We start from the raw sequence: 21289 nt of genomic DNA, 5'->3' as shown, positions 1-21289 counted from the left end.
CGCAAACAGCCGGCTCGACTTTTTCCGCTTGGATTTGTCGTCACTCTGCAACCAGGCGTCCCTTTTTGTTACGATTACTGTTGTTGCTGTTATTGTTATTCGCACATCTCTCTCTCTCTCTCTCTCCAGATATCCCACCCAGCCACTCTTCCGTGCCATCGACAAGCTCTTTTTAACACAAGGCAAAGCGATTCAAGGAAGGAAGGGAGGGAGGAAAGAGGAGCTTACTCCAAGCCAAAACCATGTTGTTATGCTTTGAAAGGGGGAAGGAAGCCGAGGGCTAATTCCCGCCACACCTCGCCGTCCCACACGAGCTTTGCAACTTTTTTTTTCCCAGCGGCTCCACAACATTGCTGCTCCGGTGGCGGGACATGGATGAACAAAACAAGCGTGTGTTGCAAAGCGAGGCAGACCCCCCTCCATCTCTTCCTCCACCACCCCGGTTTTTCCTTCCACAGAATATAGGGCAGCGGCAAAAGAGAAAAGGCCAAAATCCCCAGAGCGACGCGTCTCCTGCCTCTGAAGCACTGCCGAGGAAGCAGCAAACGTGGAGGGCGGCACCTGTGGCGAAGTTCTTGGCGGGCGCCCGCCTCTCCCCGAACTTGAGCAGCGCAACAACCAGAGCCCACCTAGTCAGGCGGTCCGCCAAGTTCTCTCTCTCTCTCACCCTCCTCCGCCCGCTCGCACGTAATTCCCACCCAATGCCTCCGCCGGAGAAGAGCGGCTGCGGTGCCGTCGCCGCGGCCGCCTTTCGGCTCCGTCTCGAGCGGAGACCCCAGAGCTTAGTGGGGAAGGGAGCGAGGGCAGCCCCTCCGGCCGCGGAGAAGCAGCCTCGCGAAACCGCACAGTGACGCGCTTTGCATCACGTGGAGTTTAGCCCCAAGAGCGCAACTAAGTGCCCCAAAGAAACTCTGCCCGCCATCCCTCGCGCTCGCCGCTTTTCCCTCCTTCGGGAGCGCGGCCGGGCTCGGCATTGTCCGTCCCTCAACTGTCCTGTGTCCTTCCTTCCTGGCTCCCCAAGGGGGCGTGTGGGGGAGCGTCCCTTCAGACTCCACCTCTTCTTCTTTTGCTTGCAATGTCTCGCCGTGTTCTTTGTTTCTCCTTGTTTTCCCCCCACTCCTCCTCCTCCGCCCCCATTTGCTTTCCCTTTGACAGCTGCGGTTCCTTCCGATTCGGCTGCAAATCCTCCCTCCCCACACCTTCAGAGCGGCCTTAGGAAAGAAAGAAAAGTAAAGGTTCCCCGTCGCTCCCCACCCGGCCTCCCTTGTCCTGCTAAGCGCCGACGAGCGCGCGCGCCCGTGGCCGAGCGCCCCGCTTGCAGGTGGCCAAGCAGGAGAATGAACTCTCCACCCCTGGGGCTACTTCTGCTTTGAAACCCCTCCTCCGGGATTCCATCTTCTCCACGCTCGAGCTCCTCCAATTAGTTCCAAGGGAATGGCAGAGACTTGAGCCAATGAAATGACGGCGGTCCGGAGCGTCCCGTCAGCATGAGCCAATTGGGAGGACGAGGAGGATGGAACCTTTCCTCGTCTCCCGCTTCTTTCTTATTCTCATCCCGGCTTGCTCGAGCCAGTGGCAACTCTCGCAGCTGCGGTGTTGTCTGATACGGTCGAACAGCTGGGAAAGTGTCGGCGAGAGAGGCAACCGCAGCCCTCGCCGCTTCTACTGTGGGTAGCATTAGGAAACGCTTTCGGGGAAAAAGGTGGGTAAACGTAAATAAGGACTCTCCGATTGCGACACGAAGATCGGCAAGAACATCTGGTCGGCGCCTTGTCGAGCCCGTATATCATCTTATTTATTTATATTCATATGATGGCAGCCTTTTGATCTTACTTCTGCGTAAGGTTAAGAAACTGAAGATACAGATACTGAAGACTGGCAAAGTGTGGAGTAAAAATTGTAGTCGGGTGTTGACATCGGAGTATCGGAAGCATTACCCGCACAACCCAGGGAAAAAAAGCTTTTTGGCTGATTTATGTTATCTTTGTGTGAGGTTCATGGGAGCCTGTGCATGCTATTGTCCAACTTATGCGTGTTCACTGTTGTTCTAATACACGTGTCTTTTCGCAACTGGCTGTTGGTGCCTAACTTGGGCAGAATGTAGAAATGGACCTGGTTTGTCAAAGAAATGTAAAATAGGGGTAGTAGACAAGCCAATTGGCCAAGGATTCATTTCTGACCTTTTAGTTTGGGAACGGATGGATTGTTTCGTGAGAAACACGTGATGGGAAAAAATGAACAAGGTACAATACAGCTTTTTCTGATAAGGATTTGGGTAGTGAAGACTATCTTTAATATTCGGAGAAGTTGTGAAAACTTGATGAGTATCTTATTTGAGCCAATTATTGTACTTCTGTTACAGTATGGATTTTTTTCCATGAACGAATGTAGTTTTTACTCTTCTATTGTGTTTGCTTTTAAAAATAATGAGCAATGTCACTTTGAGAAAAAAAATGGCTACAATGTTTTTTTTTCTATAAAAATGCTAATGTAACGCAACTAAGGCACATGCAAGACCTTTGAGGATTTGAATTTATCTGTAAGTCAGCCTCTCCCAATCCCACCCTCCAGATGTGTTGAACAATCATTTCCATAATTAGCTGATTGAGGAGTTGTAATCTTAATATAGCTAGAGGGTACTAGCTTAGAAAAATGCTAAATATATCAACATTTTATTTTTATTAAACTATTTTTTTAAAAAAAAAATTAAAATGGCTTCATGATTTTTTTTTATTTGAAATGATAGTACTTGCTTTTAAGATGTGTAGAAGAGCCAGAAGTATTTTGCCTCTACCATCCATTTAAGGGAAAATATTGATATCTGCCTGAAGGTAGGGAAGATTTGGTCACAATATTTATTTTTATTCTATCTCTTAGCTTAGGAGGATAAAATACTCCATAGTGAAAACAGCTGCATTTTAGCCTAGCTATACAAATCCATTCATGAGATTACAGTTCAGCCATTGAGTTCACATTACACATTAACCTAAGATGTGATTGGTTAATATGTATTTAATATATCATGAGAATACAGCCAATATAAATCAGTTTGTCAATTTGTCACATGAACCCAGAATAATAAACCATGGTTAGGTGTGTTAGATAAATAAGCTAACAGTGATCATTCTTGAAAGCTGCTTGGAAGATTTGATTAATAAGATATTTTGCAAGCCAGAATTTTTTTCAGGAATAAGATTTACAACCTTCATATTCTGTATTAGCTTCATTGTACCTTGATGAACGTATCTTTTCTTTTATGTACACTGAGAGCATATGCACCAAGACAAATTCCTTGTGTGTCCAATCACACTTGGCCAATAAAAATTCTATTCTATTCTATTCTATTTCTCATTTCCATGTAACATTCAAAATGTCGAACTGGGACCACAGTTATTATAGGTCCTGTGACTTACTATATATAAAATGACTAGGTCAGTAGGAAACTGAGTAAGAATCTGATTTTTAGATGCTCCTGACTATTGACTTTGTCTTCTACTACATTTGGCTTCAGATCGGCAATCAGCATTTTTTTCTTATTTTATTAAGAGTGCTATTCTCAAATTTATTTTACAGCAAGATTTTTGATCTTGTTTCTTGTTTTTATTATGTGCTGTCCTAACAGTGGATATGATTTATTAATTGTAAACAAAGAACCCGATAATTTTTGTTTCATAGCTGGCAATCCTAGTTTTTTATTCACCTTTGACTATGTTCAATCCCCACAGTACGGCAGTTAGTAGTGTGTATTAAGTGAATGTGCATTAACTATAGGTAGTCTTTGGGTTATGATGGCTATTAGGATTGGAATTGCTAAGTGATGCAGCTGTAACACATGAAATCATATGACTACATTGTTTAGCGCTGGCACTTCTGGCAGTCCCAGTTATTAAATGAGAGCCATGTGGGTAATTCAGCAAGCACTGATGCTTAACCATGACTTTCAATTTCCTACTGGCTTCCCCAATGACTTGGCTTGTGGGAAGCCAGCAGGGAACATTGGGAATCATGATCATGTGATTTCAGAGATGCTGTGATGAATGGAACTCTGAGGACCAATCATAACTACAACTCCTTCAATGTCATTGTAAATTTGAATGGTCACTGATTTAGTGGTCATAATCTGAGGATCCCCTGTAAATCTAATTACTTTTTTTAAAAAAATCAGGCTACAGACATCTGACATACATGTAACTAACTTAGCGGAGGGCAAGATCAAACTAAGAAGATATTTCATAATGTAGACATCAAAATTAAAAATCCATGTATGCATTTTTTTATTGAAAAGTGAATGTGAGTCATGTTTTCCCTTTTTAAATTAAATGTGGGCTGAAAGAATAATTTTCTAGTTACTAGTGTTTATTTTGAAGACAAATGCTATAAAAACTAATCAATGTGTTTTTATAACTGAGGATCTATGTATAATGTCTTATGTAAGGTGACTTGGCACAGCCCTCATTTTGAGTTTTTAGTGCTGAAGATGAATTGGAAAAGTTCGCTTCTGGGGAGCGGTGTTAATTTTATTTTGTTCTAATCAAGTATCTCATATGCTTCTGGAAATCTAATCTTGCCTAAATTCTGTGCAATGCATTTTTTAAAACAATTTGATAATTTTTGCAAATTATCAAATTGATAGTTATTCTAATCAGGACTGACCTTTTATCCTGCTTTTCTGAAGAAACAGTATCAGTCTCATACCTGAATGAAAATATTTATTTATTTGTTTGTTTGTTTTTTCAATTTATACAGCTGCCAATCTCAAATTTATGATTTTGGGCAACTAGCAATAATTAAAAACAGCATAAGAACATAAAGCAAGCAAGAAAGAAGTACCGTATATACTCGAGTATAAGCCGACCCGAATATAAGCCGAGGTACCTAATTTTACCACAAAAAACTGGGAAAAACTATTGACTCGAGTATAAGCCTAGGGTGGGAAATGAGGCAGCTACTGGTCAATGTAAAAAATAAAGATAGAGCCAAGTAAAATAACATGAATATTTATTTGAACGAAAAACAATAAAAGTGCAAAAGGGGGTCCCCAAAAAGAATATGGTATCAAAAATACAGTATCTTTAAAAGTAACAGCAACCAAGCTAACGAGAGCTAAAATCCCTCAAAACTGGAGTTCTCCTCCTCATCATCTGTTTGTCCAAACAGAGCTTCAGCTACTTCAGCTTCTGTGATGTTATTCACATATACGTTGTCGTCATCACTGAGTTCACAGTCGTCATCATCACTGCTGTCATTCTCATACAATGCGCTGTCTTCACTGCCATCCATAGCATTACTAATGCCACATTTCTTGAAGGCACGTTGCACCATGTCCTCTGGAATATCTTCCCATGCATCACGAACCCACTGTGCTATTAGTTCTATGTCTGGCTTTCTCAGATTTCCAACTTTTGTCAGACGAGCTTGACCAGATGTCATCCATTCATGCCACATCCTTCGCACACGGTCCTTGAAAGGTTTATTTAAACTGACATCTAGGGGCTGCAATACAGATGTAAGCCCACCTGGAATAACGGCCAAAGTGACTTGAGATGACTTTGCCAATTTTTTTATGTCATCAGATGTGTGGGCTTTGAACATATCCCAAACTAACAGTGATCTTCTAGTCCAGTCCCCACTCCTCAAGCAAGAGATCCTATACTGTTTCAGACAAAGGATTGTCCAGTCTGTTCTTTAAAAACCCTCCAGGAATGAAGTGTCCAATAAGGTTCAAATTGCAAGTAGTCCTCAATTTAAGACTGCAATTGAGCCCAAAACGTTGTTTTGTTATTTTTCCCTAACTGTATGTATCCCCTGCCCCCATTTTACGTCAGGCTGCCATCAAAGCGAAGCACGGCTGAATATTATTATTATTATTATTATTATTATTATTATTATTATTATTATTATTATTATTATTATCATTATCATCATTATCATCATCATCATCATCATCATTATTATTATTATTATCATTATCATTATTATCATTATCATCATCATCATCATCATCATTATTATTATTATTATCATTATCATCATCATTATTATTATTATTATTATCATTATCATTATTATCATCATCATCATCATCATTATTATTATTATTATTATTATTATTATTATTATTATTATTATACCGCCCTTCTCCCGAAGGACTCAGTGCGGTGAAGTAAGATTCAACAGCGGCAGGGAGGAGCTGGCTCTGTGTTTGTGTGTGTGTAGTATGCGCGTTGGCGCCCTGTTTCCTGGTGCTCTGCTCCTGACCCCAGTGGCAGTCCTTACTCTCTCTCCCTCTTTCTTTTCCTTCTCGTTCCCCAGTTCAGAGCTCGGACTGCTCTTATTTTCCTCCCCTTTCTTTTCTTTTCCTTCCTTACACCAGCCGCCCACCTATGCCAAGGTCTCCTGGCTCTTCGCTCTCTGTAAGCAGCGGCTTCTCGGCAGCGTCGCCCCCTCGCCTCCATGGATCGGCTCCTTCCCCAGCACTGAAGGCATCCTTAGGAATACACCTCCACCTCCAGGAAAATAAAAGAGGCAGAGAAGGTAAATCGCCCGCCCGTTCGGAAAGGAAGGAGAGGACTCCAATGGAAGAAGGAGAGGAGAATTACCAATAACAAACACAAAGTGCTGGGTTAGAGGTGCCTTGTCATGTACAAGGAGATCAGAGAGGGCAACCACCGCGAAACAATAATCAGACTCAAAACGGGCTGCTTATTTGCCATTTGCTCTGGGTAGAACGGGTTTTTTTTTAAAAAAAAAATTGGTTTGGAGAAGGAAAGCTAATTTGCTGATCTGCGCGAGGGTCGGTTTCTTTTGCCTCCCTTCTTCTTCCTCCTCCTTCTTCCCACCCTAGCTTGCAATGCCCCCATCTCTCCTCCTCCTCCTCCTCCTCCTGCCCCCCTCTCGGATTCGGCGTTCATTTCTTGCCTTTGCGGAGCGGAGGTGTTGGGGGGGGGAGGGTTTGGGAATAGATTTGGCAGAGGAGATTACCGTAATTTTGCTCGCTGTTTACGAGCAAGTCTCGGGTGATCTGGGTTCAATGTTCACTCGGGGGAGTGAAACGCAAAGTATAGTTAGCCTGAAAAAAAACTGAACCGTGTGACTGGCGGGAGAGAAGGACGGCGCCACGAGGGGCGGGGGGGAGAAATCGTTTGTTCTTGCCGTATTTCTCCGCTTTCCAAGAGGCTTTTCTTTTTCACCTCTTTCTCCCCACCTCCCCAATTTCCATAGGGGAAAAAAAAAACCCTGGGGAAAACTTGGCAAAAAATAAAATAAAATAAAAAGTACTGAGTGCAAATGTTTTTTTTTTTATACTGTAGTTGGAGTTTTCCACGTTTCTTTCACATTCAAGGCAGCATTCTCCCCATCCTCGCTGCTTTTCCAAAACATGCTTTGAAACCTTTGCATTTTATTGGGATGTATTCAGGACAACGCCCCTCCGCCCCTCCGAGGCGAGAGGAGGACGAGTGAGAGGAGGCGAGTGACAACGCCCCTCCGCCCCCACCGCGGGCAAGAGGAGGACGAGTGAGAGGGGGGCGAAAATGTCGAACGCCCCCTCCGCCCCCCGCCCCCTCCGCCGACCACCGCCGCCGCCGCCATCAAAAAGCGGCGGAAGAAAACGCCGGAGGCCAGCCGCCGCCCCAAAACGAGCCGGCCGAGCTGGCAAAGCATGCCGGCAGCATTTGGGCTCGTCCTGCCGGCCCAGCTGCAAGGGTAGACTCGAGTATAAGCCAAGGGGGCGCTTTTCAGCACAAAAAACGTGCTGAAAAACTCGGCTTATACTCGAGTATATACGGTATGCACTTAATCCGCACTGGTAAAAAACAAAACCACAACACAAATCAACATTAGCCATTGCATGAGCTGAGACTTATTCTTGGATTCTCAGATTTTGGGAAACTTTATCTAAAAATATTAGACTGAGAGTTATCAGTTGTGGCTCATGAGGACTCTAGATAATCCAAAAGACCTCTATTTAAAACAAAAATGAAAAAGGCCCAAATCCTATGATACTTTCTTTTCTTATGAGACGCTGGCTATTTTTAATGTTGTAAAGCTACTTTAATTTTTTTTTAAATGTACCTGTGTGGTACACTCTTGATGCAAAGTAGGAAAAATATATTCAATACAGGTAGTCCTCAACTTACAATAGTTCATTTAGTGACTACTAAGTTACAACAGCACTGGAAAAAGTGACTTATGACCACTTTTCACACTTATAACTGTTGCAGCATCCCCGTGATCATAATTCAGACACTTGGCAACTGACTCATATTTATGACAAGCAAAGTCAATGTGGAAGCCAGATTCACTTAATAATTGTGCTACTAATTGATTTACTTAACACTTGAGGCAAGAAAGGTCGTAAAATGGGGCAAAACTCACATACATCTCACTTAGCAACAGGAATGTTGGACTCAATTATCATAAGTCGAGGACTATCTGTAGGAGGGCTGCATGTAAAAGTAGTAGCTGGAGGTGCATGAAGGTAATGTATAGTAACTTAAGAAGCCAAAACACCAAAAAAAAACATTGACTAACATATCTTATGTTCAAACTATGTAAAGCTTTAGGCCTTTAATTTGATGAAAGCTATGAGCATCCTTTATAAATCTTTTAGAGGAGCTCTGCATATTGATAAATGCAAACCAGCTGTTGATTGAAAGTACAGAAGAGTAAATGATTGTGATGCGTCTGAGTACTTTCGTATTGCAAAAAACGCAAACTTGTAATGCAGCAAAATTAATAAAGAGTGCTGCCTTTTAAATAGTATAGCAGAGAATATTCTGTGTCATGGGTACATCTTCTATAGAGGTAGTAATTAGCAATATTTTTCTAAAACAGCACGGAGAATATTAGATATTTTTTCTCATACTAGAGGTGTTATAAAGAATTCATGAAATTATAATATTTTTTCTTTGAAATAAAATGCAAGTAATTATTAATAAGGTAAAGGTAAAGGTTCCCCTCGCACATATGTGCTAGTCATTGCCGACTCTAGGGGGCAGTGCTCATCTCCATTTCAAAGCCGAAGAGCCAGCGCTGTCCGAAGACGCCTCCGTGGTCATGTGGCCGGCATGACTCAACGCCAAAGACACACGGAATGCTGTTACCTTCCCACCAAAGATGATTCCTATTTTTTCTACTTGCATTTTTACGTGCTTTCGAAATTGCTAGGTTGGCAGAAGCTGGGACAAGTAACGGGAGCTCACCCTGTTACACGGCAGCACTAGGGATTCGAACCGCTGAACTGCCGACCTTTCGATCGACAAGCTCAATGTTCTAGCCCCTGAGCCACCACGTCCCCTTAATTATTAATACCATCACTGAATTCTGTCCAGCTTGAAGTTGTTTGCAAAAATTTTACGGGCATAGAAAGGAAAGAGTTACATCTTTTGAAAGGTAGGCATTCAAGTTCCAGTGAAGCTGTGCCTCAAGAAAATGAGGAAATAAAAGTAACTTCAAAGTATTCTAAGTAGCACAACTGTATAGGAATTGGTATTTGAAAGCCAACAGAATCCATAAGGGCACTTGAGTGCCACACGTGTGCAGTTTCTTAAAGCCAAAGCTTAAAGATTGTGGGTCTACCTTCTGCAGTTGCAATGGTTTCTGGAGAAAAGATACATTTTTAAAAAAATATCCATGGATGCCACATTCCCTCGCATATGGTACTAAAAAAGCATTTTTTTGTCATCAGATATGAAATGCTATAGAATTAGACTTCTTGATAAAATGTATAATACTGTAGCGGCTATTCAAGCAGGTGTGTTAACTCCGCCTCACTCACTCATGGGAATCAGAGGGCTGAGGCCACAAGCAGGCTGGCCAAATGGGAGCATGCAGCTCCGCAGCAATCTCCTAACACCAGGCAGTGCACACGCTGTTCAAAAATGGCCACCTGGCAAGCCCTCGGCAAATGCTGTTAACTGTTGCCGCCCGCTGGTCTGGAGAGTGTGAAACTCCACTATCTGACTCTCAGCTGTCTTCGGGAGCACGAAACTCCACAAATAAAATCCCAGAACGCCTGCAGCTCAACAGAATTGAAGCGGAACTGGTCAAATTGTTCTGCAGACAGCTGAAAGACCCCTGGCCACAGCAAGAGCCGAAGCTTCAGCTGCCAGGGAAACGGAATTCTCAATTAGAGAAGTAATTGATTTCCCCAACTCACAGATGAAGATCAAAAGGCAAAGTCCAGAATTAGGTGGAAAATAAATCCAGGAAGGAGGAGAAAACTCACAACACATCTGTCCAGTCTGAAGGACTGAGTCAAAAGCTGGAACCCCCAGAAACTGGGGCAGGACTTAACAACAGACAAGTACAACTCATTCCTGGCTGCTGTCTCCACCAATATGGAGAATGAGTTACTACATTTAAGTTTTTCTTAAAGTAGTAGTTTTTCTTAATATTTTTTATTATCCTCATAGTTTGAACCTTTCAAAGAGTATCTTCACCAATAACTGGAAGCAGAAAATAAAACCAACTTGGCTTTCTCTCCAATTGAGGTTTATTTTTTAATTAATTTATCTTGGTGATAGGATTCACTACATATTCTGATTCTTGTTGTACCTACATATAAAACAATACCCAAAGAAGGGGGGGATCCCTAAAATCATCATACAGAGCATATATTCACAGACATTAAGCATTCACAATTATACATTAAACATTTCAACAAATTGAAGCCATAATTTGTTACAACCATATATATCTAATCTGTATTGATAAGATATTGATTTGTCAATTGCTAATAACATCAATTCTGTAGTTCACTGAATAATTGGAGCCACATGTTTGTCTCCTGGCTCCTGCCAGGTGAAACTCCTTATTAGACAGGATCTGCAACATACTCTTTCTATTGGGTTTGATGGGATAGGCAGACATAATCAGAAAGAGATGGTCTCTTATACTGAATAGTTTCTTAATTTGACTGTTATTTAGCATTTTTATGTATTAAATTTAAATTTAATACATTTAGGCATTTATAAACCTAAATCCTGTTTCACACATTAAAATGTCAAGCGGAATTCATTGTTCATTATTTCAGTAAAAATAAAAATAAATTTCATATTTGAACATTTGGCTCTGTGGTAGAGAGCTCTTTTCTAGTTACAAAATAAATGTTCTATTGTTTTAGTATTAATATGACCCTCTAAGACAGCGATTCTCAACCTGTGGGTCGCGACCCCGTTGGGGGTCGAATGACAATTTACCAGGGGTCGCCTAAGACCATTGGAAATATGGCAAGTATACTTGCAAGTCGAAGAATCGCGCTCCAATGGTTGACTCCACAAGCCAGCTGCAGGCTCTTCAAATCGCTAGCCGAATTCGGCTTCAGGCACGATGAATTAAAAAGAGAGAAATCTTTGCTCTGATGTCTCCCTCTCAAGACAGCTGCAATCACTCCCAATCGCCAGCCTAATCTGGCTTCAGGTGTGATAAACTTAATAGGGGAGGAGTCTCCGCTTTAATGCCTCTGTCCTCAAGGCAATCGAAAGCAGTTCAGATCGCTAGCCAATACGGCTTCAGGCGTGATAAATTCAAAAAAAGAGTTTGCCGCTTTTTTACAGTTGGGGTCGCCACATCGTGGGGAATTGTATTAAAGGGGTCGAAGCACTATAAAGGTTGAGAACCACTGCTCTAAGATGACCATTTCATTGCCTTTCCTACACTTTAACAATATTAAAACAGTAATAAAACTTGCAATCTATTTCAAGCTGTAAGTCATATCGTTACAAATACAGAGCTACAAAAGCTAAATAACAATTGGGACTAAGTATGGAAGTTATTAGCTTATAGGACTTTATTTTTCAGTAAAATTAGATAAAGTAAGATCTACATAAAATGGCATATTTTGTAAGGCTTAGTGTTGCTAAGGAAATGCTTCCTATGTTGCTATATATGCATTATGGTTCTTTGCTCATTTTGCCTGATGCAGCCAAGTATTTGATGAGCTATATGCTACAATGCATTAGTACATGATTGAAACTAGTAAAGCATTAGCAATCAGACATTCAAGGCTTTAAAACTGCAACAATATTCAGCAAATGCAAGAAAATATGGTACTTTTGAAATACAGAAGAAGGATTTGTGGTCAAGTCAAATCGAAGACAAATGCTCTGAAATTCATCTGAAAAGTTAATCCAGAGAGTTTGAATAGTGTGTGATCTTTGTGACAAATGCCATTAAATTCCTATCAGTGCCTTAATCTGTTACAAAGAGGGTTGGGAAGTACAAAGCATCTACTAACTCCTAAGTTTATCAAACTTTCCCTCTGTGTGTGTATGTATGTATTTAGTAGTATTGTGAGAATAGTGTAATAATCTAAGTTACTGATTATGGAAAACTAGGAATGATTTATTAACTTATATAACACTGTAGAACAGAGGTCAAACTCGCAACGACATGTCACGTGACATACTACAACTTTTTTCCCTTCGCTAAAATGATGGATGTGGCCAGTGCGTGACGCATCCGGCTCACAAGTTTGACACCCCTATCCAGGATCAGAATTTAGCGCGATATAAATTCTGGGATCAAAAGGCAGGCATTAATAGTTATACTTCAATAATACGTAGTTAGGATAATAGCATCCCAAAGCCTGCTGATCAAAATAATAAATTATTGTTGAAAATAAGAACTGTTAAGATTCAGTTTAACGGAAAGTGGCGGAGATAGGCATCTATTACAATTCTAGAAAAGTAATATTTTAAATTTGTCTAGGAAAACATGAAAAACCAAACATATGGCTTATTGAACAAGACCAGTGTGCAAAATAGCCTGTTAATTCCCTTTACTGCTTTATATCCTGACGTCAGTCATCCAACTTTAGCATCAAAGAAATAAAATCTTGCCCGTCTCCATCCCAATGTATCGTCATAAATGTTGACTATGATTTTCTTTAAATTGTTGTGTTCCTGAGAACATGGTACATGGTACATTAATTCCAGGCTTAAGTCAACACGTATGAACAAATTTATTATAAAATTATTTGGATTTTTACACTGTTGTTTAGTTTTTTCTTAATAAACCGTAGTCACAGAACAATAGATTTAGATCAATAATATGAACATTTACACAATTCTTAATCGCAAAACTTTTTGAAAAATATATACTGACAAAATATATTTTTCATTTTCAGCTCTTAATATTTCAAAATGGGTTTTCCACAAAACACTACTGTAATTTCATACAGAAAGCCTTAAAGAAAGCTATTCAAGTTTGGTTAAAGAGAGTAATTAATAGTGCAATGTTAATTTATATGTAAACATGAGATAATCACAGATATTTCAGTACGTATAGTCCCCTCTACTAATCTTATAATTATATTCATTTTCTGAATGATAAGCATCTCTTCACATTATCATTTGATACCATGCAAATGTATCAGATATCAAGAAGCTGATGAAATTCCATCGATAAGTTTCTGAAGAACCTTTTGTTCAGAAGAATGAAAATTGAAATACATACTGAGTCAAAATTATTTTATCAATCAAATTAGAATAGGAACTAAACATACACAATCTAGAAGAGAAACTCTAATAGAGTACTCTCAGCTCACAAGGCATTGACCCTGGAAAAAGTGCTTGCCTCATTCTGGGAGGGATGCAGATTCAGTTCCATGATCTTCCTCCTGTGGCACAACTTCAGTGTCCTTCCTTGTTTCTAAGATCCAATGGAGGCGAGAGTTTCTTCAACGGACTGCGTATTCCTCTCCCCAGTATAAATGCCAGACTGTAGCTGGTCATCCTTCACAACAGCCCACGACATCTGGTTGGTAGAGAACTTAGCGGCCCATTCTCCTGAACTGCTAATAACAATGATGCCACCTAAGCCTCCAACTCTGGTTTTCATGCAATCTAGAGCAGCATCAGCAGCTTCTCCTGGTGATTTTCCTGAAAAATCAGAATACGAAAAATACCTTAATTTTAAAAGGAAGAAATTAAAGGTACATTTTACATGGATAACTATTTTATATGTTTTAAACAGATAAACTATTTTAAATGGATAAACCAAGATACATTTTGCATTCTGCCAACAACCTTTTGAGGTAAAATTTGAAGGGGGTGCTTTCAAGTCAGTTTTTGACTCCTGATGACTGCCTGGACTAATCTTTTCAGTTTTCTTGGCAAAATTTTCAGAAGTGGCTTGCCATTGCCTACTTCCTAGCGTTGAGATACATTGACTGGCCCAAGATTGCCCAGATGGCTTTGTGCTTAAGTGGGAACAGAATGCATACTCTCCCAGTTTCTAACTGGTGCCTGAACTTCTACACCAGGGGTATCAAACTTGCAGTCTGCAGGCCATGCCCATGCTCAGTTTAGCGAAGTGGAAAAAAGTAATGATATGTCACATGATGTTGCCATGACAACATAAGTTTGACACCCCTGCTCTACACCAAGCTGGCGCTCCCTGAGGTAACTAACATTCATGAACAAAACAAATGTCTGAAAGGGCGCATATCCAAAGAACTATGGCATTATTTCTATGAACATAAGGGTTCTTTAGGCTTGTTGCTTTCAAAACAGAGGGAAAAAAAGCTTTGCAATTCAGGTGGATGAACTTCTTTTGGAAGTGAAGAGTGCTTCAAAGGTGATTGTGATCTGACAGCTGTTCATCACAAAGGATGCAGGACACACAAAGGATGAAAATTTCCATTGAGTCTCCTCATTCCCATTGTTTGAACTACTAAATGTTTTAGTTTTATTCAGTAGAAGGTTTCCTGCCCAAATCAAATTCTACAGGAATTATTGTTAAAGTCTCTTCAAATTTGTCTAAAACAGACAAAATTATAGCCTACCAATCGATACCGGTAATTCAAGGTAGATTTGCTAGATTTGATTAATTCCTGACAATCATATACCCTGCAACTTAAACGACTACAAAAGAAGTCTTCTAATAACTAAAATTGTTCTTCCAGCTGTTTTAATGACAAAAAACTTTATTAGTGAAAAGAAGAGTGGATGAGTCAACCTGTGTCAAAGAATACAGGCTTACTTTTCTGATTTTTTCTCCACTCCCTTCCAAATGAATGGTTTAATAAAAAGTTATTAATACTCTGGACAACTTTCAAGAGCATCTTTTTATCATTGAAAAATAAGACTTTATTAATACCAATATCTCTAATGCACACTTATTAAGCATGGTTATTATAATGCATGTTAACTCTGAACATTTTATTAAGTTCCAAGTATACAGCAAGCCCAAAATATTCAATAAACAGAAAAAAAAGCAAGAAGCATTTAGTCAACTGTGTAGATAATTCAGTCTCCAAAACAAAAACTCATTGTATGTGCAAAATAATTTCAATGCTATCTTTCGAGATAGTTTTTTTTTTTTTCAATTTATAATCTTTGTTTGGAAGTAAGCCACTTGACTTAAAAATATCAAATGAATCAGGTATGAAGTATAATCCATAGAGACGTAACCACCAGATAAAAGATCATCTTCCTCTTCCTAATAGAAATGAAACCCCAGAATGGAAATGATTCCTATGCTTATAAACTAGAGCCACTGCCTTAAAAAAGCCAAGGAGGAGGAAATGTTCACTCTACAACAGCTGCTATTGCAAAGTTTAGCTATTCTAATTCTGTAAGGGAGTGATTCAATTCTAAACCTTCAGCTGAGCACATCCTCTTCACTTAAGGCACGCTGAATTTCCTAGCTTTAGTTGAAAAATGATGATTTTATTATACATTTCTCTTATAATAGTCTAAACATCAGAATAAGCCCAAGCATTCATATTGTCTAAAAGCTCTTTGGCTAAAGATACTGAACCAATATTGTTAACTGAAGCACCTTGAAGTGTGATTTAACCTCGAAAAACTTCTTAGCTGTCTCACTGTTGCGGTTAGGACCAGTTTATCTTTTCTATGTTATCGTATCAGGCCTGTTATATACATGTACGCATCCATGCGAGCCAGAATCATGCTGAGAATGCCATATTAACACCAGCTACCAGCTTTCAGGTTATAAACCTTGTGGCTGTTTTAAGACAGATTCTGGAATGTCTCTTTACCCACATAATACTCTGACATTTTTATGTTTTATATCATTTTTAAAAAGATACTGAAAATGTATCCCACCCTTTCACATACACTTTATTTATGTCAGGCCTCAGCAAAAAGCTATCCCACCTGTGCTGTGTTTTTTTTGTTTTTTTTTTTGGGGGGGGTGGAAACTAAGCAGGGTCAGACCTGGCTAATCCTAGGCCAGGAAATCCCAGGTCTAAGAACTCGGAAGTTCAAAAACAGGGACAACCTTTTCTACATATCTAAGAAAGTGTTGTTGTGCAGTCATTGGGACTCAAGCACGACTCAGGAAGACTGTGTGTTTTCCTGATATTGTACAACTCTATCTTGAAAGTTCTCCAACAGAAGTTCCTTCACTGCTTTTTATAAGATTACAGGAACATGCTGTACCAGCCTATTTCCAGGGTTACATTCAATTTCATGCTAATAGGCTTTCATTCACCCTGCTGATTTTTTCCTTCCTCATCATCCCTGAAGCTCCCTATCTACTACCCAAGGGAGAGGGAGTCACTCCTTAAGAGCAGATTTGAAAGGAAAGAATTTGCTCTGCTGGCTGATGCTCTGCTGGATGGATACCACTGGGCTCCAGGACAATTGCTACTATGAAAGCAGTGGTTTTCATATGGATTTCCCTTTTTTTACTAATTGAAATAGTACTCCAATCCTCAAGGTAGAACTATTGTAGAAGGAATTATTTTTTTCATAAGTGAAGATGTCTTAAGGAACTCATCGAATGTCCTTTAATTCCTTCTTTAATAGTTAAAACTGGAACAATTTGCCAGTATTGTCAGGTAAATCAAAGAACATTTTAGACATAAAAGTGCCTAACATTAAAAACAGGTATTACTGTATATGCTGATAAAATATGCCATATAGTAATTATAAATGCCCTATACTAAGATTTATTGATACAGTACAGCAATATGGTGTGTTGTCAGGTTATTCAGTAGAAGCAACTCTCAGACTTCCGATAGGCTCCACTAAATCTATGAAAATTTATTTTATTGGGTATCTTAAATATTTGGAAATAATTATTTGAAGAAAATGTTTTTCATTTGTAGATGAAAATATATTAGATTGTTTGTATCTGATTAGTGTTTATTACATTAAGGTAAAGGTTCCCCTCGCACATATGTGCTAGTCGTTCCCGACTCTAGGGGGTGATGCTCATCTCCGTTTCAAAGCCGAAGAGCCAGTGCTGTCCAAAGACCTCTCCGTGGTCATGTGACTGACATGACTCAACGCCAAAGGTGGTCCCTATTTTTCTACTTGCATTTTTTACATGCTTTCAAACTGCTAGGTTGGCAGAAGCTGGGACAAGTAACGGGAGCTCACCCCATTACGTGGCACTAGGGATTTGAACCGCTGAACTGCCGATCTTTCAACCGACAAGCTCAGCTCCTTAGCCACTAAGCCACTGCATCCCCTTCTTTATGACAGTAACAAAGATCAAATAACCAATGAGTAGACCAGTCTCTTGGAATTTCTCCAGGTAAGATAAAGATAGGAGATTACCCATACATGCTGCATACAGATGACTATTACTTGTGAGGACACTGTAGGACAGTGGTTTGAATGCTGGGAAATGATGGGACTCAGACGTAGCTGAAGGAGACTTTTGAAGACTGGAATCAGAAAATAATAGCTACAATATCAACACTTCAGTAATGATGTCTGTTAATGAGGTCTGCTTCTATGAATCAACTATGTCCGAAGTACTGTATCTTATTGAAAAAATGTCAGATATAGAAGAAATTTTATCTGACAAGACAGAGATGGTATCAAAAGTGGATTTACAACTGACAGACCAAGAGAATGACTTAGAACAGGTTGTTAGAGAGAGGGTGTTAGTCTTGTCCTTTTGACTTTTGATTAACTCCCAGAGTCCCTCAGCCAGCAAAGCTGGCTGAGGAACTCTGGGAGTTGAAGTCCAAAAGTCTTAAAGGGACCAAGTTTGGACACCCCTGTTATATGGGATCTAAAAAAAAACCTTTAAAATTTTAAAAGAGAAATAGAAATGAAAAATTAAGAGAATAACCTGGATAATTTTTTCCTGTTGGAATTGGGAAAAGAGGCTTGGTGAAGCCTTGAAGAATTCTGTGCAATGGGACTAAGAAGAAATGAAGGGAAATCAAATCCTACCACAATATTTGACTGCACTACAGATTAAGAAGTAAAAGGAAGGAATATAAAATTGGTTGATCAAGTTTAAGCAAGATATGTTGTTACTTTTGGTAACCCTTTATGGACTTTCTGCTAACATGACTGAAAAGATGTTTTATGGATTTGTCCATAAGAGATGGGATATGAGATAAAGTGATAATTGTTTCCATCAATAATTGTTTCCATCAATTGGACAAGGTGAAGAATCACTTTTTTTTTTGTTTACATTTATATCCCGCCCTTTTCCAAAGACTCAGGGCAGCTTACAGTGTGTAAGGCAATAGTCTCATTCTATTTGTATATTTACAAAGTCAACTTATTGCCCCCCCAACAATCTGGGTCCTCATTTTACCTACCTTATAAAGGATGGACGGCTGAGTCAACCTTGGACCTGGTGGGACTAGAACCTGCAGTAATTGCAGGCAGCTGTGTTTTAATAACAGGCTTCTTACAGCCTGAGCCACACCGCGGCACTTAAGTTCGTTTATATTTGTTGTGTTGAAGGTTGGAAGTCACTTCTTTATATTCTTTCTTTTCTTTTTTTCTTGTATTTTTTACTCTTTTCTATTATCTTTTCTTGCAGATTCAGTATTAGATTTTACTAATCTAATACTGAATCAACATTATTTTTCATAGATATGAAATATGATTTTGGGGAAAGATACTATAATTTTAAATGTGGATGCATTTGAATTATATTTTCAAATTTTGAATTTATATTTATTACTGTGTTTCTCCAAAAAAGACGACCCACCTTGAAAAGAAGACCTATCATGTTTTTGAGCACATGTGATCAAATTAAGCCCCACCTACAAAATTAGCCTTAATTAAGACCCTGCCCACCCTGGGGTGCAAGGGTTGGGGCAAAGCACACAGGTAAAAAATAAGCTAGGGTGGGGATAGGGGGTGGAGCTGCCCTACTTACCAGGCCTCGCACACCCCAACACTTGCTTTGCCTTCTTCTGTGGCCACTTGCCACTATTCGTACCCATAGCCCTGGCCTCCATTTCGCCTTCAGATGCCTCTTGGCATCTGTTATCTGCAGCTGATAACAGAGCTCCGGATCGGTCCAGAGCTCTTTTATTGGCTGCAGATGCCTTCTGGAAGGTATAACACAAAACGAAGGCCGGGGCAATGCGTGCGAGCGGCAGCAAGCGGCCACAGAAGAAGTGGGCCAGCAGCGGGCTCCTGCTGGGCGAGGCTGTGGGTGCCACCGCCACGAGGTGAGTCAGTAATTAGAATCCTCCAAAAAGAAGGCTTAGCCATTTTTTCGGGGTCAAAAGAAAATAAAACCAGGCCTTCTTTTTGAAGAAACACGGTTATATATGAAGAAATATCTTAAACATGGAATGTCGTGAAATTGATTGTCCTTTCTCAAGAAAAGGCAGCAGTCTTAGACTGTTTGTGTGTTCATTCTCTACTTCTAAGCAGGATCTCTATCAACAGAATGGAAAGATTGACCAATATTATTCTGTGTGGTCAAGGTTTAATGCTGCATTTAATAACTGGGCTGATGCTTTGAAAAGGCTATTGTTTGTATGCGCCTGTTTTCTGTATTTACTTTTTTCCTGCATTCTTTCTCCCTTTTAAAGCAATTTTTAAAGAAAATTTGACTTTCCAGTTTCTCCTACAGTCCTAAACTTTCCTAGTGGTCTCCAATCAAGCCTCAGCGAAAGTCAGCTAAATAACGTCATCTAGAGTATATGGAATATAAAACATACATGATTTTTTTAAATTCCTATCCAGCCATTAAGTTTCCTTTGTGACTCTTAGCCTTTCTCAGCCTAATCTGTTACACAAGATCATAGTGAAGATAAAGTTGGAGGAACAAGTGCCAGATATTATGACTTGAGCATCTGAGAGAGGAATGTTTTAATCTAATCCTCCCAAAGAAACAGAAGCAACCTTCTCTCTATCCCATAACTAAAAAGCTAAACCAGGAGGCCCTTGAGGCAGCAAACTCTTATTTAAAAGAGTTATTTATTTAAAAGAAAACAATTATTATCTGCTCCCAATGCAGACAACCTTTCATGTGAGGGGAAATGATGTTCCAAATTAATGTAGCTAAACATTTGTTGTCAAGTTTCATAAAATAGAGATCAAGTGTCCCTTAGTAAGATAGACAAGCTATCAAGGACTTGGGAGCAGTGGTGCGTTGCCCCCGGTTCGGACCGGTTCACAAGAATTGGTAGTAAAACCGGCGGGAGGCTCCACCCACCGACCTAGATGTTGTCATAGGCGATTTGTGCATGCACAAAAGCTTCTGTGCATGCGCAGAAGCTTGGCGCATGCATGAGTGAAGCAATCGCACACGCGCGATCACATTGTGAATCAATAGTAAAGGTAAGTAGAACCCACCCCTGCTTTGGAGACAATATATCTACCAACATTGTTTTGCAACTCAACATTTTCTGTGATACTATTTGAAGTTCTTGAATTATACAAATTAGCAACAGAATCACACTTTTCCCTGTAAGTAACTATATTCAGAAAAAAGATTGGATTAATATATGTCCAGACTGTAATAGAAGTCAAGAGATTAGATAACCCAAAATGTAAAATTTTCCATGGTCTACCATAGTTAGATTATGTTATGGTCACATGAATATCCTGTTCCTAGCACTCTTCCACATCAATACCCAGATTAGAGCATGTGTTTTCAATGAATTTATTATATTTAAGCAGAAGTCAGAGGAAAAAATGGTATTTAAAACAGATTTAACCTAAATCCTTCAATAGTTATAAGCATATTGTTGCTGAATGTGAAAATATGACATGAACATTTTGCAGTCATGCTGTTTTTACTTATGACCAACACTTCATTGCATGCAACTTTTTTAAAAAAAAATAGAATTATTCCAGTACATATTGGTAGAATGTCACTTTAGGATGATTGGTTTGAGATCAACACAAATATAGCTAAAAATATATAGCTGTTGTTGGAGATGATCCCTGAGGCCAGCTGTCATTACTTAGTAACATCCAAATATATTTCAATTCCTATAATTCCCCATCCAGGATGGTTTCATGGAGAGCACTAGCTTGGAGAACACTAACCTGAAATATTAAATCGTTTCATTTTCTCTTTGCCAATTTCATCGATTACA

At 39.7% G+C, this 21289-nt stretch overlaps 1 protein-coding gene across 1 annotated transcript in view; it reads right to left on the bottom strand.

Moving 5' to 3' along the window:
- Positions 1 to 7519: 7519 nt before the first annotated feature.
- ASRGL1 (asparaginase and isoaspartyl peptidase 1) overlaps positions 7520 to 21289 on the bottom strand; it is a 29794-nt gene continuing 16024 nt past the window's right edge. The window contains exon 7 of the mRNA XM_058176397.1: positions 7520 to 13883. Within this exon, the coding sequence (XP_058032380.1) occupies positions 13654 to 13883 (230 nt within the window). The 3' untranslated portion in view covers positions 7520 to 13653. The remainder of the gene's footprint in view (positions 13884 to 21289) is intronic.

The sequence above is a fragment of the Ahaetulla prasina genome, chromosome 1 (genome assembly GCF_028640845.1).
Source record: "Ahaetulla prasina isolate Xishuangbanna chromosome 1, ASM2864084v1, whole genome shotgun sequence".
Lineage (NCBI taxonomy): Eukaryota > Metazoa > Chordata > Lepidosauria > Squamata > Colubridae > Ahaetulla > Ahaetulla prasina.
This window is presented reverse-complemented; position numbering and strand designations above follow the sequence as displayed.